This window comes from Hylobates moloch, unplaced genomic scaffold (genome assembly GCF_009828535.3).
Source record: "Hylobates moloch isolate HMO894 unplaced genomic scaffold, HMol_V3 SCAFFOLD_4, whole genome shotgun sequence".
Classification (NCBI taxonomy): domain Eukaryota; kingdom Metazoa; phylum Chordata; class Mammalia; order Primates; family Hylobatidae; genus Hylobates; species Hylobates moloch.
In genome coordinates this window covers 36,539,951-36,566,699 of record NW_026652279.1, presented here as the reverse complement: position 1 = coordinate 36,566,699, position 26,749 = coordinate 36,539,951, and the positions used below count along the sequence as shown (strand labels likewise).

General features: G+C 44.3%; 1 protein-coding gene across 1 annotated transcript in view; it reads right to left on the bottom strand.

The window, feature by feature from the left end:
* The window catches only part of SLC12A8 (solute carrier family 12 member 8), a 147,322-nt gene that overhangs the window by 77,323 nt on the left and 43,250 nt on the right, over nt 1-26,749 (bottom strand). Inside the window, exon 9 of the mRNA XM_032149947.2 lies at nt 23,612-23,843. Coding sequence (XP_032005838.2) covers nt 23,612-23,843 — 232 coding nt within the window. The remainder of the gene's footprint in view (nt 1-23,611; nt 23,844-26,749) is intronic.

Below are 26,749 nucleotides of genomic sequence, written 5' to 3'. Positions count from 1 at the left end.
CCATGTTTTTTCCTATATATACATACCTATGGTAAAGTTTAATTTATAAATTAGGCACAAGAAGATATCAACCACAATAATTAATAATAAAATAGAACAACTCTAACAATATACTATAATAAAAGTTATGTGAACGTCTCTCTCTCAAAATAGCTTACCATGCTGTATTCACCCTTCTTCTTGTGATGATGTAAGATGATAAAACGCCTACGTGACGAGAAGAAGTGAGACGGATGACGCAGGCATCGTGACATAGCACTTGGCTATTATTGGCCTCGAACTCAAGCCCTCTGCTACTTGACAGTTGATCTGATAACCAAGCCAGGTACTAAGTGACTGATGGCAGGTAGTGTGTACGGTGTGGCCACAGTGGACAAAGCAGGGTTCACGTCCTGGGCAAGACGGTGCAAGGTTTCATCATGCTACTCAGAATGGCCGGCAATTTAAAATGTATGAACTGTTTGTTTCTGGAATTTTCCATTTAGTATTTTTGGACTGTGGTTGACTGCGGGTAATGGAAACCATGGAAAGCGAAACCGTGGGTGGTGGGGTGGGGGCTACTGCGTTACTTTCCTTGCTCACCACACCACCTTCAAATCTTAAATTCAAGAAATGTACAGCAATGTGAATTGACCCAGGACTTTTTTCTCATCTTAATAAATTATTCCACTTTACTTTCTTCTCTGCTTACAAGCAGAAATATACTCAGTGTTTCGAAAAGTATTAATTTTAGCCAGGCTGTTTGATAAAGAATGTCTGATAAGGACACTGTGAGATTTTGATGCAGGAATTGATGTAGACATCTGACATAATTTTCTGATGGCTTATTAGAAATAAGTTTGGGCCGGGAGTGGTGGCTCACGCCTGTAATCCCAGCACTTTGGGAGGCCGAGGCGGGCGGATCACGAGGTCAGGAGATCGAGATCATCCTGGCTAACATGGTGAAAGCCCGTCTCTACTAAAAATACAAAAAATCAGCCGGGTGTGGCAGCGGGCACCTGTAGTCCCAGCTACTCGGGAGGCTGAGACAGGAGGAGGGTGTGAACCTGGAAGGCGGAGCTTGCAGTGAGCCAAGATCACGCCACTGCACTCCAGCCTGGGTGACACAGCAAGACTCTTGTCTCAAAAAAAAAAAAAAGAAATAAGTTTGAAAGGACTAAGAGCAGGGTAACAGTTGATGAACCACTTTTCTTAATCATTATCGTTTACTCTTGCAAAAAAAAAAAAAACCCAACTTCGTAACTCCAATTATTTTTAATTTTTCAGAAAAGTGGCACATATTCTCAGAGAAGCAAGGGAAATTTCCCTTCACATCCCTAGACCGTATGCTCAGAGTGAAAGAGACTATTGTTTGGGCCACAGACTTGTGAGCCAGACGTGATTTCCACATGCAAATGGTGGCCACATACAGAGATAATCCAGGCCCCGGGCCAGGCAGAGACCCCAGGCGGCTGCCTCATCATGCTCTCACGGGGCATGTGGCTGAGCTGTAGTGCTGTGATGAGGGAGTCTGCCATCCAATGGGAGAGGCCATGTGTGGAAAAGGACTAAAAATATGAACCAAGCTAGAAACCATGCAAATGAATTTAGTTCAGAGTGAGAAGGCATTTTGTCACTGAATCATGAATGGGGCTGGCCAAGGTTTACCAGAGGAAGTGAAGTGTTTGAGTTCATGTGCCAGACATGGTGCCGGCTGCTTTCTCTCCAGTATCTCAGGGCCAGGCCATCCGTGTGCGTGATCATGCATGGGTCTATGTGTGCACCCACTCACGTAGCCAGTGGTGCAAGGAAAGGAAATACTTATGGCAGGATCTTGGACCCTTTTTAATTTTTTCATCATTGTTTTAGATTATAAAATAATGAGACAAAAAATCAGTCAAAGTTCTCATTGGTTAAAACAAATTTTGTTTGCATTTAACAAGTGTGTGTGTATGTTCCCAATGGCAGTGGTGGACCAAAGATGGGATGGGAGGTGGGATGAGAAGAGCAAGAATGGAAACAATTAAGAGGCATGTACAAACAAATCAAGAGAATGAGATCACGAAACTGTCTCCCAAACTGCATCTGGTCTTCATCTCTACCCCACCTCGACTGCATCAGTCCAGGCTGTGTCTTCTCTAGACTGGACAATTGCAACCACGTCTGAAGGGCCCCAGCCTCAGTCCCTCCCCATTTGTGCCTACCCTAACTCCAGGCAGGGCTCCAAAGAGCAAATCCGATTCAACCCCTTCCCTGCTTCAAAGAAAAGCCTATTGACCTTTTGCTCAGCTTTTATGATTTCTGTATCTTTAAAATGCATGTTGAATTTTAAACTTATTTCTGGTTATTTTGTTTGTTTGTTTGTTTGCTTTTCTAACTAGAGAGACTAAGAAAATTCTCAAGATATGTCATCAAGCCTCTGTTTATAGTACATTCCATCTGGGACTTCTGAATGTTGCTACATTAGTTTTAACTTTAAAAATATTATATACTATGTAAGCTCAATTATGTTTTAAAACAAAAAAGGATTAAAAAAAGGCTATAAGGAAATAGCTTTTAGACATCATATTTTTAAATTAAATATGTATTGTTCTTAATAAAAATAAGTTAAAATTATAAGTTATAGGTACTATCTACTCACATATATGAATACAAATATGCAAGGCAAGAATACTGGAAGGAAATACACTAATTATAAATACCGATGCTCCTTGACCTTCAGTGGGGCCATGTCCCGATAAACCTGACATAAGTGAAAAATAACGGCTGTGATCTGAACAGAGACAAGCTACTGTTCCGCTTTTCACCAAGGCCTGTGATACAAGCCGATCCTGGAAGCCCTAGAAGCTGAGAGTTCCCTGAGCTTCCCTCTGCCTCCTTGCTTTGAAGCACCATCACCTCAGGGAAATGGAAAGAACTCTCTCTTGAACCTGAAAAGGCCTTGTACCCTTCTGGCCCTCTGTCCCCAAACCCTGTCCCAGCACACTCAGCCCCAGCACACCTACCTTCCTGCACTTTCTGAACTCTTCCATGCGTGCTGAGTGTTCACATATGCTGTCCCCATTCCTTGGGATCACCATCCCCAGTTTACTACCAGGTGAACCCTTGTGTGACCTCTGGGGTACACTCACATCACCCTCTCCTTGAAGACATCTCAGAAACCCCAAGGTCAAGGTTCTTCCACTCTCCTTCACCTGCAACTTGCATATTTTCCTTTAAAATACTGACCCAGGAAATGGTGATTGTTTGGTTGGGGAGAGACTGTGCCTTATTGTTGTGTGTATCCTCAATTTCTAGCTTTGGGTCTGCACATAGTGGGACTCAGGAAAAGTTTTTCAGTGAACTGATTAGAGTGGAGGAGAGAGGGAAATACAGGTGGAGAGGAGACAAAGAAATACAGAGATGAAGAGACACATGAGCCAAGGAAGGACGGCAGAAATGAAGGAGTAAGGGACTGAATGTTAGCAAGACACAACTTGACAACTCACTGTGGAAAATCTTTCCAGGAATAAATACATTTTCTCGTTTCAATCTAAGGTTTCATTTCCAAGTAGGCCATTTCTCTGCTTATATTTGTTCCTAGTAAGCCCCAATGTCAAATTAGCTTTTCCTTTTTTTTTTTCTTTTTTGAGACGGAGTCTCACTCTGTCACCCAGGCTGCAGTGCAGTGGCGCAATCTTGGCTCATTACAGCTCCTGCCTCCCAGGTTCAAGCAATTCTCCTGCCTCAGCCTCCCAAGTAGCTGGGATTACAGGCATGTGCCACCACGCCCAGCTAATTTTTGTATTTTTAGTAGAGACAGGGTTTCACCATGTTGCCCAGGCTGGTCTCGAACTCCTGACCTCAAGTGATCTGCCCACCTCGGCCTCCCAAAGTGCTGGGATTATAGGTGTAAGCCACAGTGCCTGGGCCCCCAATGGGCTTTTCTAATTATAAGTGTATCCAACTATTATAAGATCCTCTTTAGACAACTTAAGCTTTTTCTTTAGATACTGTTCCCACATATTTTGAGCATGAAATCACTATTTTCCCTGGAGCAATACCTAAAACTTGCTTCTCTGCTGTTTGCAAATCCTCAAAAGTCAGGGAGGAAAGCTCCTACAGTCACTTTGGAAGGGTGTCACCATGCAAATTCACAGTTTCTGACTGCTGTGATTAAGTATCAGCCCATAAGGTAACACCTACTGAAGATAACAAGTAGTCTCAAATATTTATGATGACACTATGTCAGAAATCATATTGCAGCAACCCACCAAGAGAAAATACCTTCTTCATATCTCTTCCATGATATCATCCCAAATGGCTTCAAAAAGACTCAGAAATCTGTTTACAAAGCACTATTCAGATTTCCACAAATGGTCCCTAGAATCAGGGGTAGAATCCACAGTGATCACAGTCCTGAATCTAGGACTGTAAAGTTTGCCAGAGCAAGAGAGACGATGATCTCTTACAAAGAGATATACTAATACACCTTTCTAAATGAAGAATGATACTTTTTGCAGAGGAAATAATAAAATTCTCTAATTAAAAAAATTTTAAGTATGGTTAGTTTGTCATTGAAAAATATTAATACCAGACTTATCAGTTAAGATGGCGGACTGAATACATGTACCTAATTGTGTTCCCTCCCCACATCCCACCAATATATATCAAAGAACTTTATTTTTTAGAGGTGGGGGTCTCACTATGTTGCCCAGGCTAGTCTCAAACCCCTGGACTCAAGCAATCCTCCCCGCTTGGTCTACCAAAGTGCTGGGATTAGAGGCAAGAGCCACCGCACCCATCAAAGAAGTTTTTTAAAGGATATAAATCCATAAGAATGGGGAAAACAGTAGAACACAGCAACAAAATTTCGGAAGTTAAAAAGTAGATAGTCCAGTGGTGCAGACACAGACCCAAGAAAATGGAATGTCAAGTCAGCAGAGAGAAAATCTGAGAACCAATCTGATTTAGCCCTCCAAATGCTCAGAGGTCTCAGGAGCTGGCAGCACCAGGTATTTCCGGACATGGGTGTGAGAGATGGAGGCCTTGGCCTGCCAAAGTGCTGGGATTACAGGCGTGAGCCACCGGCCCCCAGGCAGTGTTCTGGTTTGACCCACTCCTGAGGGCTAGAGGTAGCCAATGAGGAGCTTAGAAGCAAAATACAGAGCAGCTCGCTCTCCCAAGCACTCTCTCCAGTCATCTAGAACCCCAGGCCTATGACGGCCCCTCCAGCTGCCCAGACACATGCCGTTTCCTGGGACTCAGATTTGACTCTATGAACAGAAAGTAGGTACATGAATAACCAAAAGTCTGAGTGACTGCTGTGGAGATGCAACTGGAGAGAAGCAATGGTACTGGTAATATTCTATTTCTTTCTTTCTTTTTTAGGGTCAGGGTTCTCGCTCTGTCGCCCGGGCTGTAGCGCTCACTGTGACCTCGAACTCTTGGGCTCAAGTGATTCCTCCTGCCTCAGCCTTCTGAGTAGCTGAGACAGCAGGCATGTACCACTATGTCCAGCTAATTTTTTAAATGTTTTCTAGAGATGAAGTCTCACTGTATTGCCTAGGCTCGTCTCCAACTCCTGGGCTCAAGTGATCCTCCTACCTCAGCCTCCCAAAGTGCTGGGATTACAGGACTGAGCCACTGCACCCAGTGCGACTTGGTTCTCAACTCTACCTATGGTAGGTGAGGTACTCACCTCTCACCACCTCCGTTTCCCCACTGTAAAATGGGAATAATAGTATCTACTTCTTTCGTAAGAGTTAAATGAATTAATACATATAAAGTACAAAAAATCAGTGCCTGGCATATAGTAATGCTCAATAAAGGTTAGCTACCACTGTCCTCACTATTACAGATAAGCAGCATCTGACTACACATAACTATCTGCAAGTGAAGTTCTTTCCATCCAAAGGTCTACAAGTCCTGGGCCTTGCTGAGGGGGTCCTCCTCATGGCTTCCTGAGGTCCACAGCCTTTGCCATCTCTCAATCGCCACTGGTTGCAGATGCGAGTTTAGATGAAGCAGGTGATGCTTATAACACCTTAAGTCTTTTCACACTCAGGATTAAGACATGGATCCCTAAAAGTGGCAAACTTAGCCTGCTGGCAGGCTGTCAAACAGCATAGCTGCCTCTTCCACCAGCCAGTGCCATAAGGGGCCTCTTTGCAAGAGAATCGATACACAGATGTGAGTGAGGACTCATCATAAACACAGGTGGTCACATGGGACTCAGAGGGAGCTGCATGGGGGTACACGGCAGAGAGCACTGGGTGGGGAACTGGGAGAACTGGGTTCCAACAGTGGCTGTGTGTGACCCAGCGAAGGTCACTCATCCAGATTCCACATGCCCAGGTTCCGGGACTCTTAAGTGGTTTGTTGGTTTGCCTTTATATACCATGTAATTAATGCAGGTAGAGAGGGAGGTCAGTCACAGGGCAGTGAGTCTACTGAAAAACACAGTCTATTATCCCAAACTGACTTCAGAGCCAGTGCTGACCTGCTCGGGCTTCCCATCCTCTTGTCTCGGCAGAGCTCATAACAATGTTATCACTTTTTAAAACATATGCCTAAGTTAGTTCCTATTCTAGACAATTGGCAGGTGCCCAGTTAATAGATTATTCCAGCAGACAGTTGAATGCATTGGCCATTGATCAAAAATGAGGTCACTGCAATCCTATGTGCTAGAACTGGAAAAGCCTGATGAGAAACAACTGTATCTTTTTTAACAAATAGAAATCCATATTCCTATTTCCCTAAATTTGTCTTGCCTAGCATGTAGCTCAGAAGCAAAGGAGGATTTTGTTTAAAGTCAAGTCGGTCTTGCTTTTTGGCCCCGAATGTTTGGTTTTGTGACTGTCCATGCGTGTTTCACATCAGCAAATCCCCAACCGGATTCCAATTGACCTGCAGGAATGTCTGGCCAACACTGCCAGATCCCTGGTCTTTCTCTCAAACCTGCACAGTCAGAAAGAACAGGTCAAGAGACTCTTCATCCCAGCTCTCTGGATCCTTGTTTAAATTTTACTCACTTACATCTGTGCTGTGGACACAGGTAATATGAAGCACATGTACTTTTCTCAAAAAAAAAAAAAAAAAAGTCTAAGGAACACAGAGCTGTTATTCCAGAGGCTGCAACGTCTTCCCAGCACATGGGCATTTGCAGACAAAGCTATCCCTGCCAACCTGCTGTGGGAAAGACATGCACTCTGATTTTACCACTGACCCAGCCACACTCTTTTGTCCAGTATATAATGCCTCCCTAAGCATCTCCTTTCCTTGCAAACAAAAAAACCCTGGAGGAAAACTTTCAAAGCCACAGTTTCTTCTCAGTTGCAACCCTTCCTTCCTTCCTTCTTCCCAAGACGGTCTGACTGGGCTTGCAAGCTGGCCCCACCCTGGGCTGGGCCTCCACACAGGCATTGTGCGATCCTCTGCCATTCTGTGCAGACGGAATACCTGCGAACTGCTGCCAACACAGGAAGGTTGGCGCCTCTCTGGAGGGAGGCCTGGGGAGTATCCATCGCCCAGGCGACTGCAGATAAGCAGCTAAGGGGCTAGGGTTCTCCACACCTCCATGTGGGTTCCAGAGCCTTTCTTTTGTACTTCTTTTACTGTTTTTGATTCATCCTTAATTCATTCACTTAGCAAACCTATTGAGCCCCTGCCCACAGCAAGCCCTGTGCTGGTGTTGGAGGACAGAGTTGACTGAGGTAGATTCCTGTCCTCAAGGCTCTCATGTTGCTGAGACAGGCCACTCATGGAGCAACCCTGGCACCTGGGACTCCTGGAGCCCCCAGTGAAACCACCTTTCTGCAATCCCAGTATCAATCCCATCAGCAGGGTCCCTTAGATCACGTCACCAGAGACAAAGCCAACGGAGGGTGGAAGCAACAGGAGCGTGGTGCGGATCCACCAGCCCCAACTCCACCTCCTGGGCTTCATCCCTCCCTTAGCACCAGCAAGGACTTCCAGATTCAGATTGTTTTTGGTCTTAAGAACTTTCTTGTCACAGCCAAGTGGCAGGCGGGACATGGTAATTGGCCTACGTTGCGCTTAGACCTAGCGAATGAGTAAACTTTTCAAGACTAAATCATCAATGCTACCCACTCCGGATCCTCCAAACGCCTGCTCATTATCAGCATCTGCAATACAACAAGTACCTACCTGGGTGGTAACTAACATATACATAATGGTGATTCACAAAGAGGAATGAGGGCAGTAAAAGGAAAGATCCCAGGCCTGGCCAGAAACCCCTATCCAGTAGCTCATCCCAAGGGTCCAGCTAGGGATACAGGCAGAGGGAAAGAGATCAGAACCAGAAAAACAGGAAGAGGAAAAAGAGTCAGAAAGGGATGGGAAGAAAGAAAAAGAAAAAAGACAGGAGAAACCTAATAAAGGTTTGAAATGGTACTTGGGGCCAGGCGCGGTGGCTCATGACTATGATCCCAGCCCTTTGGGAGGCCAAGACAGGTGGACTGTTTGAGCCCAGGAGTTCGAGACCAGTCTGGGCAACATGATGAAACCCTATCTCTACAAAAGATACAAAAATTAGCTGGGTATGGTGGTGCACACCTGTAGTCCCAGCTACTCAAGAGGCTGAAAAGTGGGAGAATTGCTTAAGCCTGGGAAGTCAAGGCTGCAGTGGGTCAATATCACACCACTGCATTCTAGCCTGGGTGAGAGAGCAAGACCCTGTCTCAAAAATTAAAAAAAAAAAGAAAAAAAAAAGAAAGCCGGGTGCGGTGGCTCACGCCTGTAATCCCAGCACTTTGGGAGGCCAAGGTGGATGGATCACAAGGTCGGGAGATCGAGACCATCCTGGCTAACATGGTGAAACCCCGTCTCTACTAAAAAAAAATACAAAAAAATTAGCCAGGCGCCTGTAGTCCCAGCTACTCGGGAGGCTGAGGCAGGAGAATGGCGTGAACCTGGGAGGCAGAGCTTGGAGTGAGCTGAGATCGTGCCACTGCACTCCAGCCTGGGAAACAGAGTGAGACTCTGTCTCAAAAAAAAAAAACAAAAAACAAAAACAAAAAACTAAAAAAAAGAAAAGAAAAAGAAATGCTACTTGGTGCTTCCCATGTCTTTCATTGTGGCCACAAATTCTAGCAGGTCTGCTGCCTCTTTAGGGGCCCTGTGATCCCTTTGTACTTCTGATTAACACAACCTTCCAAGGAATCATCCAAGAAAGGGGCAGAAATTCTCCCTGATGCTGGGGTCAGACTGCCTGAGGCCAAGGATGCAGAGGGCTGGGGCCGAGCAGCTGGGCTCCCAAGCTGGCCTCAGCCTGTGTGCTCCAGAAGGTGCTGCTGAGGCCCTATGGGCTGAGCTGGGAGCGCCCCTGCCTGGCCGGACACCATTCCCCGCCTGACTTGGGACTTGAGTTTGGTCCTGAGCTGAGCGTGTCTATGGCCTCTGTTCCTGGTGGCACTGGGGAGGTATGTTTTAGCCGCCTCAGCTCCTGGTCCTCACAGTCCACACCTCATTTCCTGCTTCCCCTTGAAGAGGCTCACCTCTAATAGTTTTAACCAGGCATGAACGGGCCCAGCGGAGACTGGCAGGTTCTCAGACCCCCTTGATCTGAAAGGAGAAAGGAAGCAGTAAGGAGTTCACCAACTTCCTCCAAGGGCACCCCAGAGCCAGCAGGTGCCGGGGGCACCAAGGAATCATGCTTTGGAGTCAGGTGCCTCTGAGTTTCAATCCTGGCTGAGCCACGGACTATGCAAACTCAAGAAAGTTGCACAACCTCTCTGGGGCTTTGACTTCCTTGTCTGTAAAACTGGAATAACCATCTCACCCATCTCACTCAGTTGTTTCAAAGATAAATAGAATAATCTATGCAAAGTGCCTGACACAGAGTTGTTGCTCCTTCCCAGTTCGTCACACACATCCATACCCACAACTAAGCAGGTGTTTGCTGTACTTGTGGCCCTCAGCTGAGTGCAGGTCGAGTGGGAAATACAGGAGGAAAAGGAGCCAGTCCTTACGTCAGGGGCTAACTGAAGAAGAGTTCCAGTCCTGGCCCTGAGCCCGTGCCCAGTGTAAAGGGGATGACAGTCTTGTCTCCAGGGTCTTGCCAGCCTGAGCGCTGAGGTACTTGGCCTGGATTGCTTTGGTTTCCTCCACTGAGCCTGGGTGCCCATCTTTGCAGATAACAGAGCAGAGCCTGCATGAGTAGAGGCTGAAAGGCAAAGGTTCTCAACCCTGGCTGCACAGTAGCACCAGGAGCGCTTGAAAATACAGACCAACAGGCCCACCCCAGAGCGCTGATTTACTCGGTCTGGGGTGGAACTTGGGATATTTTTTTCCACACCTGAGGCTCCCCTGGTGCTTCTGATGTGCAGACAGGGTTAAGAACCCCAAGGATGGAGGCCAGGCTGTGAGGCTGGGGCCCCCACTTAAACCACTCATCAGCTATTCTGAGACTTTCTTCCTCTCTGCTGGGCCAGGAAGGGGGCTGGAGACCGAGGCCTGGGTTTTGAAGTTACTTCACCTCTCTAGGTCACTGTTCCTGCATCTTTGAGGAGGGGAAAGCAACCCAGCCCACCTGCCTCCCACCATCATCATGAGGGTCACATGAGAGTGTGCGGAAGGCCTTGCTGTGTAGCACCACCCACCCCAGCAGCCCAGAAGGAGAATGTGAATGTCAGGATCCCACAGCCATTTTACACAAAAGAGTGTTTCCTCTTAGTACCTCTGTGGGCAGCGAGGAAGGGTTGAGCCAGCTGTCCTGGGACGAACCTTTCCAGCCATCAGAGGCCAGAAAACAAACAGTCAGAATCACAACTCCACACAGAGGCCATCCCAGGCACTGCAGGGCCCTTCCAGGCTGCCCTAGCTCACTGGAGCCCAGAAGACCCTTCCTGGCAAAGCCATGCAGATGCCCTTCCACTACATGGTGAAGGGAGCCGCAAAGGAGACTCCGGGACACGCCCTGCTGGGAGGACGATTCTACAGAATTTTGGTGGTAGCTAACTGCTGGCTCTTCATCTCAGGAGGATAACAGAGCCCCATCCAAGGGGGACCCAGGCAGATGTTCCCCATGGGGGCGTGGAGGGCTCCCTCCAGGCACCCATGGATGAGCCATCCTCACCCGTCCGGGCAGAAGAGGCCGCTGAGTCAGGTATCACAATCTTCCACGCAGTGTGTTCGTTCCTTGCACAAATATTTCCTCTATACCTACAATAGGCCAGCACTGTGCATGCTAGGAAGACCCCAGGCCTGGCCCTCCACAGCCACGGTGCAGGCCAGCTGTGAGGCCCAGAGAGCAGCCAGAACATCCATGTGTTCCCTGCAGCCCGAGTGGAACAGCCACCTGGGGAGATTCTGGGTGTGTTTCTGGGTAAAGAATATTAATTTTTAGCTTACCCACTTTGGAATTTTGTCAGAAAGGTTTTTTAAAAATATATAGAACAGCGAAAATGCCTCTTCTGGTAAATTAAATTCACTCAACAAATACGGCTCTTTCTGCTTCCAAACCAGCATACGCTGCCCAAGCATTTCGCCCAGCCCACTGCTTCTCCTGCTCCCACGCTGCGGGGCACATTACCCTAGCCCTGACCACACCCCTGAGCTCTGGGCCACTGTTTTCAGCTGACCTCTCACACTAGCTTCGCCATTTCCCCTACACTTGCTGCAGCTGCCATGTTCCTCCCGAGTCCCACAAGGTGAAGCCACCAGCCAGCCAGGTGTCATCCCTTTTCTTGGCCTCACCCCATACCCCCCTCCCCCATCTCGTCTCTTTTCCACCCCAGAGGCCCTGCCTGGCTCTTTTGGGTTGCCATAGCAGCTTCTCAAGTGAGTCCTGCCTCCTTTCTTCATCTCTATGCTGGGCCAGTTTCCATACTGGGACCAGAACAATCTTTCTAAAATATGAACTTGAGTCAGGTTTCCCGCTGCCCCCAAAATAAAGCCCAAGCCCCGCTGGGTGGCAGACAAGTCCTCTGCGTCCGTCTCCCTTAACACTCAGCTCCAAGAGAATCTCCTCTAAAAAGTCTTTCCTGCCTCTCCAACTGCACGGGGAGTGCCAGGAGCCCTGGGTGCCTTGTGCAAACCCCTCTCACGCCACTTTCACCACTCAGTAACTTTTCTGGGTCTCCCTTACACGAAGAACAGTTAAAATGAATGAAATGCCATGACATGCATTAACATGGATAAATTGCAAAAATATGTTGGCTGAAAGAAAGCAAATTGCAAAATCATTCATTCACCATTCAAATTATTTATCAAGTGAAAGGATCCATGCAGTATGATACAATGTATATAAAATTTTCAAACACTAAATAATAGCAGACATCGCTTAGGGCCATCTACATATGGTAGAAAAATAAAAACACATGGGGAGGATGAGCCTCCGGACAGTGGTCCCTTGGGGAACAGGAGGGGGTTAGTGAAGGTACAGCTTAAACTACATCTGTAATGCTTTATTTATTTTTATGTTAAATAGAGCTCTGAAGCAAAACTGGCAAAATAATATCCATTAAATTTGGGTGGTGGATAAATGAATATCTGTTATATTCTTTCCTGTATACTTGAAAGCATTCATCAGTACATTTTTAAAACTGTTTTTTTTTTTGGGAGACAGAGTCTCCCTCTGTCACCCAGGCTGGAGTGCAATGTCACGATCTTGGCTCACTGCAACCTCTGCCTCCTGGGTTCAAAAGATTCTCCTGCCTCAGCCTCCCAAGTAGCTGGGACTACAAGCCTGCACCGCACCTGCCTCATTTTTGTATTTTTCGTAGAGACGGGGTTTACGCCAGGCTGTCTCAAACTCCTGACCTCAGGTCATCCACTCACCTCGGCCTCCCAAAGTGCTGGGATTATAGATGTTAGACACAGCACCCAGCCTTACAAATTTTAACAAGGAACCAGAGTCCCAAATGCCCTCATTAAAGTCCCTGGGGTCCCAAGCAGACTGTTACAGCCCCTCACCCAAAGGATCTCCACGGGCCTTGGGCCTGGCAGCCACGCTGAGACAGGCAGGAAGGCAGCCTGGAGATGTAAATATGATTTTCATCCTTGTTTTTAACCAATGAGAAAACCAAGGCTGAGAACATCTAATATGGCTCAAGACCACACAGGGGATGCTGGATTTCAGACCATACCTTCTTCATGTACAATTTCCCGAACTACTTCAGCCAAGAGCAAGAACTTAGGTCCAACAAAGCACGGTGAAGAGAATTCCAGAATTAGAAGCAGAGCTGTATTCATATGCTTCATAAATCAGTGAATAAACACGTTTTGCGGGGAATTGTTCAGAAAGGGGCAGAATTGGAGATACAACCAAATGGGAAATTTAGGGATAGCCAATGTGGCTCTTTGAATGCAAACAGAATGGGTTTGGGTTTTGTCCTATAGCAACAGAAAGCAACTGATGCTGTTTAAGCTGGAGAGTGACCGAGACAAAGCACTGTTTTACGAAAAGTGATCTGGCTTCAGTGCATAGGAGGTGTCAGTCGCCCTTAGGAAATGGCTGGGGACAACCAAAGGGAAGATCCTCAAGGGATAAATTTGGATTTGGACATTATCTAAATGGCCCACAGAGGAAATGACATCTGCTAATCTAAGGTGAGAACTGTGGGGTTGTAAAGGATAAAAGAGCTTAAGCTAGACAGAGAAATAAAAGTTCTTTTCCAAGTTTTCCAGGCTTGGGGAAATGGTGATAGGCATTCAGATGATAAGCTGATTATTGGCTTGTTGATTAATTGGTGGAAAGGGCAGCTGGGGAAGAAGAGGATAACTAAAGAGAGGAGTGAGAAATTGAGGGCTTTCGCTTTGTTTGCCTTTAATTCAAGATGGTGCCCAGATAGCCAGGTAGAGATCCGACAGGAGCTGGCGATATGAGAGCTATATTGAAGAAAGCTGGAGAAGCTGGGGAGAGCCACTGGTGCAGCGATGGTGGAAGTTTATTTCTGAGGAAAAAGGCACAAAAACAGCGACGTGATAGCAGAGGACTGAGCCCCATGGCCTCCCTGCCCACATCAGGGAACAGGAAAACCAAGAAGAGAGCTAAGCCAGTGTTGCATTGTGGAAGAAAGAGGAAGAGATCATTTCAAATTAGCATAGGTGGTCAACAGTGCAAAAAGTTTCAAGAGTAAGAAATGAGTCAAGGTCCTGGGGTTGAAGATCAGGAGATTATGGGACCTGAGATAAAGGAATCTCAGCAGACAGCAGAGGCAGGCATGCTTGCCCCATCCCTTTTACAGCTCCAAAGCAGTGACCTTGTCCTCACAGCCAAGCACAAGCCCCCTCCCTCACCCAGCAGAAGCAGCTCCCGTCTGTACATTCAGCGTGAGATGGAACTGTGCCTGGCCTGGCCCAACTGACCCACCTCCCACAGATGGCAGAGTGCCACGGCAGGACAGAGAGTGTGCAGTGCAGGCTCTGGAGTGGAACCCTGTAGAGACCAGGCTACCGTCTTCCTAGATAACCAAAAACTTAAGCTTGGAGAGGCATGATTTCACTTTTAAATGCAGAACATAGAATTCAAATGTGCCACATGTCACTTTATTTTCTAAAATGTATTTTCTCTATATTTGCCTGACTTCTATGGCAATAAAACCATTTTGGCATGACACTCATCTTACATAAATGAAAATATGAGCCAACAGAATGGCATTTTAGTAGCTTTAAGCCAAACAAATTCTTGAGAGGGTCTTGTTTAAATTAAGTTTTCATGCTATTTAGCTTTTTACAGTGAAGAAGCTCTGTGTCTTCAGAGAACCTTGTGCAATGATGCTTGTTTTTGGAAGGAGGGGACAGGAGGTGAAGAAAGGAAGAGGGGCCCAGGCTGCCAGGCTGCAGATCAAGAAGTCAGGAGGTGAGGAAATGAGGCGATGAGGAGGACCCACTGTTATGGGAAGTTTGGAGATGAAATGAGAGACAAGACATAGAGTGAGGGTGACAGGGGAAGACAACTTGAGATGGAAGGACACAGTGGAGGGAAGGGTGTGCCAGGGGAAAGTATCTGATGAATGACAGTCTGCACCTGACTATGAGGCTGCCAGCCCCTTCGCCCACCTCCACTCTGCTCCCCGAACTGAGGCAGCCAGGCATGTCCCTGGCAGGAGATGAGAGAATTCTTCTCTGGATAATACGAACTATACCAGAGAAAGACTTGCAGAAACGAACATTTGGGAGACTTCCAATGAAACAACGCAGTTTGCCACCAATCACCCTACCGTGATGCCCACCTGTCACAACTGCTACCCACTTGGGTTGTGGATGGAACTCCCGATCAGCTCTGTGGTGCCTCATTACCAACAATGGATGGACAGCCAAGGACTACCAGACATTTGGAGAAAGCTGGCAGCACCTGACAGGATTGTAGAAAAAGAAATCTGGAAAAGAAAATAGGGAAAATAGAAAGCAAAAACAGGGAAAGAGTATAGACGATTCAAAGAAAAAAAATACAAGTGGGAATAAAATACAAAAAAAAGAATCCTCATTAATGATTCAAGAAAGGCAAATTAAAAGAAAAAGATTACATTTTTTTTGCCCATCACATGACAGAAACTTGAAAAATTGAGCCTCTTCAATATTTTCCAAGGTATGGGGAATCAGTAACTCTTAGCTACTGTTAGTGATCATTCAGAATGCAACAACCTTATTGGAAGGCAATCTGGTAGAACCTAACAAAATTTTAAAACTGTTTGACCTTTGTCCTGTGAATTCTATTGATAAGCAATGATCCTGCAGAAATTAGCTCAAACTTTTGTACAGGATGTACACATCAGCAATATTTGTGATAGCAACAAACTGGAAAACCTAAACACTCATCAGTAAGTTAATCTTTAAATATAAAGTATTTTAGGGGGCGGAGCGTGTGGGATCCGCTGGGAGCCTCGGATCCCGGACAGTTTTGCAGAACACTGATATCTATGGACTCTAAAATGGACTTCATTTAAAGAAACCCACGGACCATTAATGGACAAAAACATGAGTCAATATGTATTGTGGCATTCAAATCCTAGCACTTTGGGAGAGCATCAAGTACCATGTTTTTGAAGACCATGGCCTATCATCATTATGCATTCAAGATATGAGTTTGAATAACCTCATCAAGACTTAGATCTTCTTCAAAAGCTTCAAGTCTCATCTGCATTAAAGCTCTCCATTGAACCCTCTCACAAAAGTACAAGCTTAAAGGGACTAAAATCCATTAATACATTGCATTTTATATCCCTTCCTCTGACTTCTCTTCAATTTCCTTGGCCTCTAGCGTCCTTCATATTGCTTATGTTCCTTTAGACTAGAGCCAAGGAGACAGTGCTTTCCAAAAAAAAATGTGTTCTGCGGCCATAAGTTTTCATTGATAGAGAAGCATAAATTTAACATGATGAATTTAGAATTAGGTCTTTTATCGTATCCTATAAAAAGTTGAGTTAACAGGCCGGGCATGGTGGCTCACACCTGTAATCCCAGCACTTTGGGAGGCCAAGGCAGCTGGATGCCCTGAGGTCAGGCATTTGAGACCAGCCGGGCCAACATGGCGAAACCCCATCTCTACTAAAAATACAAAAATTAGCCAGGCGTGGTGGCGGGCACCTGTAATCCCAGCTACTCAGGAGACTGAGGCAGGATAATCACTTGAACCCAGGAGGCGGGGGCTGCAGTGAGCCGAGATCGCGCCACTGCATTCCAGCCTGGGTGACAGAGCGAGACTCCGTCTAAAAAAAAAAAAAAAAGTTGAATTAACAATAAGGAAATGAAGATGAAGCGGTAAAAATATTTTGGGTTACATTATACTCTCAGAAGCCATGTGGTTTAGAGGAAAGGGCCCCTAACCACAAAAGTTAGTGGTTCTTACTCTGTCTGCCTCGTACTAGGTATATGGTAACTGAGAAAGTCACTTAACCTCTCTGAACCTTAACTTCGTCATCTATAAAGTGAATCTAACATTTTCCCCCCGGCCTACCTCACAGGGTTGTTGTGAGGATCAAATGAAATAATGTACATGAAAAGACATATATAAAATGTATAATACAGACAAAGGGTCCTGTTAAAAAATAAATAAATAAATAAATAAATAAATAAATAAATAAATAAACATAAAGTATTTTAAATCTCTAATATGGAATGCTATGTGGGTGTTTTAAAAGAATGAGGAAATCCTAAATGTACTGACATTGAAGGATATCCATGATATGTTAAAGAGTGGGGAGTAGCAAAACCATGTGGAATTTAATTATACTTTTACAAAGAGCTGTGCTGTGTGTGTTTATGTACATGCACGTGTGCATGTGAGCTTGTGCACGTATAGAAAATAGACTGGGGGTTGGGCGCGGTGGCTCACGCCTGTAATCCCAGCACTTTGGGGGGCCGAGGCGGGCGGATCACGAGGTCAGGAGATTGAGACTATCCTGGCTAACACGGTGAAACCCTGTCTCTACTAAAAATACAAAAAAATTAGCCGGGCGTGGTGGCGGGCACCTGTAGTCCCAGCTACTTAGGAGGCTGAGGCAGGAGAATCACTTGAACCTGGGAGTCAGACATTGCATTGAACCAAGATCGCGCCACTGCACTCCAGCCTGAATGACAGAGCGAGACTCTGTCTCAAAAAAAATAAAAAATAAAAAATAGAAAATAGACTGAGAAGCTATGTGCCGATCTCCCTCTGGGGAGTAGGAGTGGGAAAACGGAGTGAAGGGAAGAAACTCACTTTTCACTCGATAAATTTCAGGATATTTTATATTTCTATGAAACAAAGACATTGATTTTGTCTTTAAAATAAAAATAAAGAGAAAAATATATTTTGACTTGTGTATTTACAACTTTTTTCTGATTTTAAAATTAACTATTGTGGTTTTTAAATGTGCCTTCAAATTCTTTGACACTTCTCCATTGAAAAGGTGAAAATTAGGCCGGGCATGGTGGCTCAAGCCTGTAATCCCAACACTTTGGGAGACAGAGGCAGGTGGATCACCTGAGTTCAGGAGTTCAAGTCCAGCTTGGCCAACATGGTGATACCCTGTCTCTACTAAAAATATAAAAATTAGCCAGGCATGATGGCAAGTGCCTGTAATCCCAGCTATTTAGGAGGCTGAGGCAGGAGAATCACTTGAACCCGGGAGGTGGCAGTTGCAGTGAGCTGAGATCTCGCCACTGCACTCCAGCCTGGGCGACAAGCACAAAACTCCTTCTTAAAAAAAAAAAAAAAAAATTCATCTTCTCTGTTCTCTCTCTCTCTCCCTCTCCCTCTTTGTCTCTCTCTCCCTGTCTCTCTCTCTCTCTGATTATTTGCTCTGGGAGAAGTCAGTTACCCCTTGTCTTAAGGATACTAAAATAGCTCTCAGGAAAGGACCACATGGACCACTGAGGCCTCCTAACAAGAAGCAATACCAACTTGCCAGTGAGATCCTCCAGCCCCAATTAAGCCTTCAGATGACCACAGACCCTGAAGACATCTGACTGAACCTCACCAGAGACTCTGATCCAGGGCCGCCAGCCAAGTCACACCCAAATTACTGGCTCACAGAAAAGGCCAGAGATAACAAATGTTTATTGTTATCTGATGCCACTAAATGTTGGGGTAATTTGTTTGACAATAATAGATAACTAATACACGGACCAATCTCCCTCTGGAAAGCAGTGGAGAAACTGAGTGAAGGAGGAGACTTTCATTCTTTACTTTTTACATTTTTACATTATACATTTCAGGACTGTTTGGAATTGTTTCTTTTTTATATTTAAAGAAATGGGAAGAAATAAAGTTAGGCTTAAGTGTACTTTAAAAAAACTTTTTTTCTGATTTTAAAAGTAACGCTGGTCGAGTGCAGTGGCTCACACCTGTAATCCCAGCACTTTGGGAGGCCGAGGCGGATGGATCACCTGAAGTCAGGAGTTCGAGACCAGCCTTGCCAACATGGTGAAACACTGTCTCTACTAAAAATACAAAAATTAGCCAGGTGTGGTGGTGCATGCCTGTAATCCCAGCTACTTGGGAGGCTGAGGCAGGAGAATTGCTTGAACCCAGGAGATGGAGGTTGTAGTGAGCCAAGATTGCAGCACTGTACTCCAGCCTGGGCAACAAGGGTGAAACTCCATCTCAAACAAACAAACAAACAAACAAACAACAACAACAAAAAAACACTGGTGAAAAGGGACAAAGTTGGAGGATAGATGCTAACCAACTTTAAGACTTACTATAAGGCTGTAGTAATCAAGACAGTATGGTATTGGAGACAGAATAGACAAACAGAGCAACAGAACAGAAAAGAGAACCCAAAAACACACAAATACAGTCAACTGATATTTGACAAAGGCACAAAAGCAACTCAATGGAGACAGGAGAGTCTTTTCAACAACTGATGCTGGAACAACTGGATATTCACATGCCAAAAAAAATAAAAAATAAAAAAATAACCTGGACACTCATCTTACACCCTTCACAAAATATTAACTCAATCTGGATCATAGACCTAAATGTCAAACAAAACTTCTAGAATGAGAAAATCTAGGAGTTTGGCAAAGAGATTTTAGGTACAGCTCCCAACAACCCAAGGCATGATCCACGGAAAAACATTGATAAGATAGACTCCATTACAGTTTAAAACTTCTGCTCTGCAAAAGACACTGTTAAGAGAATGAAAGAACCAACCACAGACTGGGGAGAAAAAATTTGCAAAACACACATCTGATAAAGGGTTTGAATCCAAAATATACAAGCACTCTTAAAACTCAATGGTGGCAGGCGTGGTGGCTCACACCTATAATCCCAGCACTTTGGGAGGCTGAGGCGGGTGGATCTCTTGAGGCCAGGAATTCAAGACCAGCCTGGCCAACATGGTGAAACCCCATCTCTGATAAAAATACAAAAAATTAGTCGGGCATGGTGGTGCACGCCTGTAATCCCAGCAACTTGGGAGGCTGAGGCACAAGAATTGCTTAAACCCAGGAGGCAGAGGTTGCAGTGAACCAAGATCGTGCCACTGCACTCCAGCCTGGGTGACAGAGTAAGACTCTGTCTCAAAGCAAAACAAAACAAAACAAAACAACTCAATGATAGGAAAACAAACAAACAAACAAAAAAACCCACCAGTTTTTTAAAAAGGCAAAAGATCTTGACAAACGCTTCATCAAAGGTGATATACAAATGGCAAATAAGCATACAAAAACACATTCAATATCATATGTCATTAGAAAATCACAAATTAAAACAATGATGAGAAATTACTGTGCATCTACTAGAATTACTAAAAAACAAAAACAAAAAAACTGACAATACCAAATGCTGATGAGGATGTGGAGCAACAGGAACTCTCATTCATTGTTGGTGGGAATGCAAAATGGTACAGCCACTTTAGAAGACAATTTGGCAGTTTCTTACAAACATAGTCTTACCATATGCTCCAACAATGATGCATCTAGGTATTTATCCAAATGAATTAAAAATGTATCCTCACAAAAACCTGAACATGGATGTTTATATCAGTTTTATTCATAACTGCCAAAAACTGGAGGCAACCAAGATGTCCTTCAGTAGGTGAATGGACAAACAGTGCTACATCCAGTTTCTTTTTATTCAGTGATAAAAAGAAATGAGTTATCAAGCCAGAAAAAGACATGGAGGAATCTTAAGTGCACATTACTAGTGAAAGAAGCCAAACTGAAAATGCTACATACTGTATGGTTCCAACTATACAACATTCTGGAAAAGGCAAAACTATGGAAACAGTAAAAAGATCAGTGGTTGCCAGGAGTTGGGGAGCATTAAAAGGCAAATCACAGGGAATTTTTAGGGCAGTGAAACTCATCTGTATGATGCTGTAATGCTGCATACATAACATTGTACACTGTCAAAATCCATAGAATGTATAACACTGAGTGAACCCTAAACTATTAGCAATAACCTATCAATATTGGTTCATCACTTCCAGTAAATGTACCACATTAATACAAGATATTAATAATAGGGGAAACTGGTGGGGGAGAGAGAAAAGGGGTATGTGAGAACTTTTGTACTATCTGCTTAATTTTCCATAAACCTAAAACTGCTCTAAAAGTGAATTAATTTTTTTTTTAAAAAGTAACACTGGTCATTTGAAGGAAAAGTAGAAATAAGATAATTTAGCCACATATAATCTCAACAGAAAGATAGTCACTATTAGGCATAGTTCCTTCCAGTCTTTTTTTTCAAATGTCTATGTATATGTCCTCATTTTTTAAGAGTTGAAATCACTCTGTTAAATTCATTCTGAAGGTTTAAAGTTTGGTTTCAGTTTGGATTTTTAACCACAAAGAAAATATCCCATATGAAACATCAGTGATACCAAAAACAGATTCTTGAGGGGCCAGTTGCTATGGGAATGAAAATAAATTTCATCTCACACTACACTCTACTAATGTATTGACCAGAAGGAAGGAAAAATATTTGGAGTAACTTAGAAGAGCAGCCAAGAAAACTTCTAATCAAGAAGAAGGAAAATACATCAGGCTAGTGTGAGGTTTCAAAGAAGCCAGTAGCATGGCCTTGCAATTTCACTAATTAAGCTCTTCCAGCAACCGTGTTGCTGGAGGGGGAAGTACCAGGAATCAGGGACCTGAGTGGACTCTGTCTTTCCTTCACTGACAGTTTGATGGGCCAAAGGCCAGCAAGTCTCCCTCCATACGTGGGCCATCTCTTCAGGGTGGTACATGGCCAGGAAAAAAAGAAAATCACTGTTTCCTTCCTGGAGATGCATCAAATATTTAGCAAGCTGCAAAGCCTGGGCTCCAGGTGATCAGTATGGACATCACATTGTCCCTGAGCATTAGAGTGGGCCCGGGGTTAACCCTTTAGGTGCCGGATCATTGGGGCATCTGAAGGTTCCTGGGGAGGGACTGGGATGCCAGAGGGTAGGGGATACTCAGCAAGTTCAGGGGAGTGACAATTTTCCAACAGAAGATTTTAACATGCTCAGAAGCAATAAGGCCAGATCAGTGGATGCCAACCGAATGCTGACCTTCCCACAACATTTTTCTAAAAGGCAGGACTGTGTAGGTGCACATCAAGGCTGGCCTCCAAGGGGAAAAGCAGAGTTGCTGTCACAAAAAGACAGCATATCATCGTGCAAAAACAGGCCCCACTTCTCACCTCAGGGAACAGCTTTAGCATCAGACAGATCTCCCTAAATAATTTTTTTTGTATTTAGTAGAGACAAGGATTCACCCTGTTGGTCATGCTGGTCTCAAACTTCTGACTTCAGGTGATCCACCTGTCTCGGCCTCCCAAAGTGCTGGGAATACAGGCATGAGCCACCGCGCCTGCCCTGGTTTTTTTAATAGCAAGAAAATAAAAGGACACATAGGCATGGGCAAGGACTTCATGTCTAAAACACCAAAAGCAATGGCAACAAAAGCCAAAATTGACAAATGGGATCTCATTAAACTAAAGAGCTTCTGCACAGCAAAAGAAACCACCATCAGAGTGAACAGGCAACCTACAGAATGGGAGAAAATTTTTGCAACCTACTCATCTGACAAAGGGCTAATATCCAGAATCTACAATGAACTCAAACAAATTTACAAGAAAAAAACAAACAACCCCATCAAAAAATGGGTGAAGGATATGAACAGACACTTCTCAAAAGAAGACATTTATGCAGCCAAAAAACACATGAAAAAATGCTCATCATCACTGGCCATCAGAGAAATGCAAATCAAAACCACAGTGAGATACCATCTCACACTAGTTAGAATGGCGATCATTAAAAAGTCAGGAAACAACAGGTGCTGGAGAGGATGTGGAGAAATAGGAACACTTTTACACTGTTGGTGGGACTGTAAACTAGTTCAACCATTGTGGAAGTCGGTGTGGCGATTCCTCAGGGATCTAGAACTAGAAATACCATTCAATCCAGCCATCCCATTACTGGGTATATACCCAAAGGATTATAAATCATGCTGCTATAAAGACACATGCACACGAATGTTTATTGCAGCACTATTCACAATAGCGGAGACTTGGAACCAACCCAAATGTCCAACAATGATAGACTGGATTAAGAAAATGTGGCACATATATACCATGGAATACTATGCAGCCATAAAAAAGGATGAGTTCATGTCCTTTGTAGGGACATGGATGAAGCTGGAAAACATCATTCTCAGCAAACTATCACAAGGACAAAAAACCAAACACCGCATGTTCTCACTCATAGGTGGGAATTGAACAATGAGAACACATGGACACAGGAAGGGGAGCATCACACTCCGGGGACTGTTGTGGGGTGGGGGGAGGGGGGAGGGACAGCATTAGGAGATATACCTAATGCTAAATGACGAGTTAATGGGTGCAGCACACCAACATGGCACATGTATACATATGTAACAAACCTGCAGGTTGTGCACATATATCCTAAAACTTAAAGTATAATAATAATAAAATAAATAAATAAACAAATAAATATACATAAAAAAAAGAAAATAAAAGGACACATAGAAAATGTGCTAGGCGATGTCTGTGTGAAGAGGAGCTTCCAGCCTCATGAAGCTGCTCCAAGACACAGCCGCTCACCTGATCCAGGAACAGTTCACACCAATTGTAGGTAAAGCCTATGGTAAAGCCTATGGGGGTTAGGGGGAGATGGGATTGGCAAACTCACACCTACAAACATCTCCAAAGCAGTGAAGATCCATAAGGACACATACTGGACTCCGAAAGGCTTACCTGGGTCCAGGTGGGTGAAAGAACCCACCACAAAGTCCAGTGTGGACACGGCCAGCAGGAACAGCAACAGCAGCTGGAGGCGGATTATCCATTTGACACCTGCGAGGTTAATGCCCAGCAAGGCCAGAAGCACTGCGACTGAAATTCCTCGCACAGCCCAGATATTCCTGAGGCCCAGCAAATCCGAGATGCATTCAGCAAAGCCGGTGATGTACATGGCACCTGCAACACACTGACATGCGATTCCAGGTAGAAGAGTCAGCAGGAAAGAAAGGCATGGACCCACGGGCAGAACCGCCCGGCGCTGAGAACCCTGCACCCCCGTCAGACACACTCACTGGCACCGAGGCTCAGCGCCTGGGACCAGCGCAGGGTTAAACCAGCCCTTCCCACCCGTGAACCTGCCTCAGGCCCCATTTCTACTTGTCTACATCTCAACCAAAGAATGAAGGAGGAACCCAAGCTGAGAGCTGGCTGCCAGTGGTAACAAAGATGAAAAGACTATAGGAGGAAGAAGATGGGACACTGGGCCAAAGAGGCCTCCGGATTTCTCGGTCCGAGTTATTCAAGAACTAAATATAGAACAAGAACACACAGGGGTTCCCATCTACAGAGACTTAAAACGACACTGCAGTAAACCAGATTTTTCTTCATTTCTCTGTAGGTCAGTATTATTTTTAAAATTATCTAAAACTTAGCAATAGAAAAAAAAGTGAGTGGCACATCTTTTTCAATGTCACATGTGACAAAGGCTACCCAAGGACTATCTAGGTGAATGTATTTCATTTTACTCACTATTTGCTGTTGATGAAATGCATTATATGCCCCAGATTTAATAAAGTTACATGTTACCTTATGGATTTTCTTTCCAGTACAGATGCAAATAACTTCTGTCCAGTGGAATATATAACCCAAAAGATTAGGATTTGTTGTCCCGTAAGACATTAACTGATGTCTATGAATTTACAAATTTGACCTCTATCCACCCAGCATCCTTTGCAGATGCTCTTTAACATCTTACTGGCTCCTCCATTAATTCATAAATTAAATAAAATCCCTGGTCCAGGTGAGGCTTCCTATGAGTATTTGTTATATAATCTTTAAAAAAAAAAAATGAAATGAAATCCTTGGCACATGTTTTTCTTACATTTGCCTGAGTGTCATGATTTTATCTTTTGGGAAATATTTGAAAGATCATTTCAAATTAAATTATTGAAAATAACATCAGTCTCACTTTTCCTAATTCCTCAGCCTCAGCCTTCTTCTCTCCTCGGGTTTGTCCTTCACTGCCCCCAGAGCCAGCTGGTCACTCATCACTGTAGCCCTGCCCTTGCCATTCTCTGGGAACAAATTCTATTAGGGCCTCATTTGTTCAAGTCCCTCCTTTTCCATGAAGACTTTCCTCAACCTCCTTTTCTGAATAAATAGTAAGCTAACTGCTAAGGCCATACAATTAATTATCTGGTTCCATATTCTATTATCATGTCATGAACGTAAGTTTGTCTCCCCACCCCACCACCAAGAATGCAAATATCTTAAAAAATTGTTTATGCTGATTGTACCCCTTCAAATGCTTGCATTTGCTAAGTATGTTGCAAGCATTCAATAAATACTTTGTGATATGCTGATCATATAAAACGTGCTCTGGGAAGCAGGCTCCGTGAGTTCCAGCCCTTTCGTGTAAAGGCAAAAGGGTAATACAACTTCTGGATTTGAAAGGAGCTTCTGAACAAGGCCCCACTCTTCAGTGAGATCAGCTCACTTTGCAACTAGGCACATATCATGTTTATCAGCATCCCCCAAATTTACACTTAGCTTAACAGTTATTCCAGCATCCCATAATGGTAAACATTTCTGTCCATATTAGAGTGAGGTGGAAAGCCCAAGAAATGTGAGGGAAATACAATCATTTCTGAGAGAGAGAGAGAGAGAGAGACTAATGTTTTCCTGCATTCATCTCAGAACTCAAACTTCCTCTTTACTAAACACCAAGAGTGTGATGTGTGACAGTGACGTTATTTGATCAGTATTTGGCCAGATCAACAGGACTCTTCATGGTCAAAATTATCTGAGCAAAATAAAAGAAAATAAAATAAATGACAAAAATGTAGCAATGGATACCATTTATATGGGCACCACTTTCCCAGGTACCTGATGTCTCTGATGTGCAGAGGATGATGCCATGGGACCATTTGCATCTGAAGCTTCCAAACTGATTTTTTTTTTTTTCTAGCAGTAGAACAATTTGCTCACGCAAAGTGAGCCAAGCTGTAAATAAATGCTGCCTTTTGTTCCCAGTAACTCCAGTGGATCTCATTCTTCTGGTTTGTACCTAAAATTGCTTTTTAGCCCAAAGATGCCAGCAACAGAGGATGGGGCAGGGTAGGGGGCAGGGGAAGCTCCTCAGGAGGCTTGTAAGGGCATGGTGGTTAGGAGCATGAACTGCAAAGCCAAAATATCTAAGGCCAAATCATGGCTGCCTTGGGAAAGTGTTTTAACCTCTTCGTGAAATACAGATAATGATAGTAACCTTCAAAAGGTTACTGTGAGAACTAAATGAGATGATTTATGTAAAGTCCTAGAACAATATCTGGCTCATAGAGCTGTAGAAACAATAGCCACTTGGGGAGGCCAAGGCGAACAGATCACCTAAGGCCAGAAGTTTGAGACCAGCCCGGACAACATGGTGAAACTCCATCTCTACTAAAAATAAAAATAAGCCGGGTGCGGTGGTGCACACCTGTAGTCTCAGCAACTTGGGAGGCTGAGGCAGGAAAATCGCTTGAACCAGGAGACAGAGGTTGCAGTGAGCCGAGATCACACCACTGCACTATAGCCTGGGCAGAAAATAATAATAATAATAATAGCTATCCTCATTATTATGACTTTGTTATTATTCGCTGCTGAAGAAGAGGAAACAGTAGCTAGCTATGAATATCATAAGATCCTTTGTTGATGCTAAATAGATAAATTTGCAATGTAAGTTGTAAATAAGGATGCTTGAGACCAAAGAGACTTACTTTAAGGAAAGCAATAACAATCCAAAATTAAACCGTCTTCTCACAATGAGTCTGGGGGTAGAAGTGGGGGTGTTTACAGAGAGTAGGAAAGTAAATGTATCATAGAAGTTTACATTTG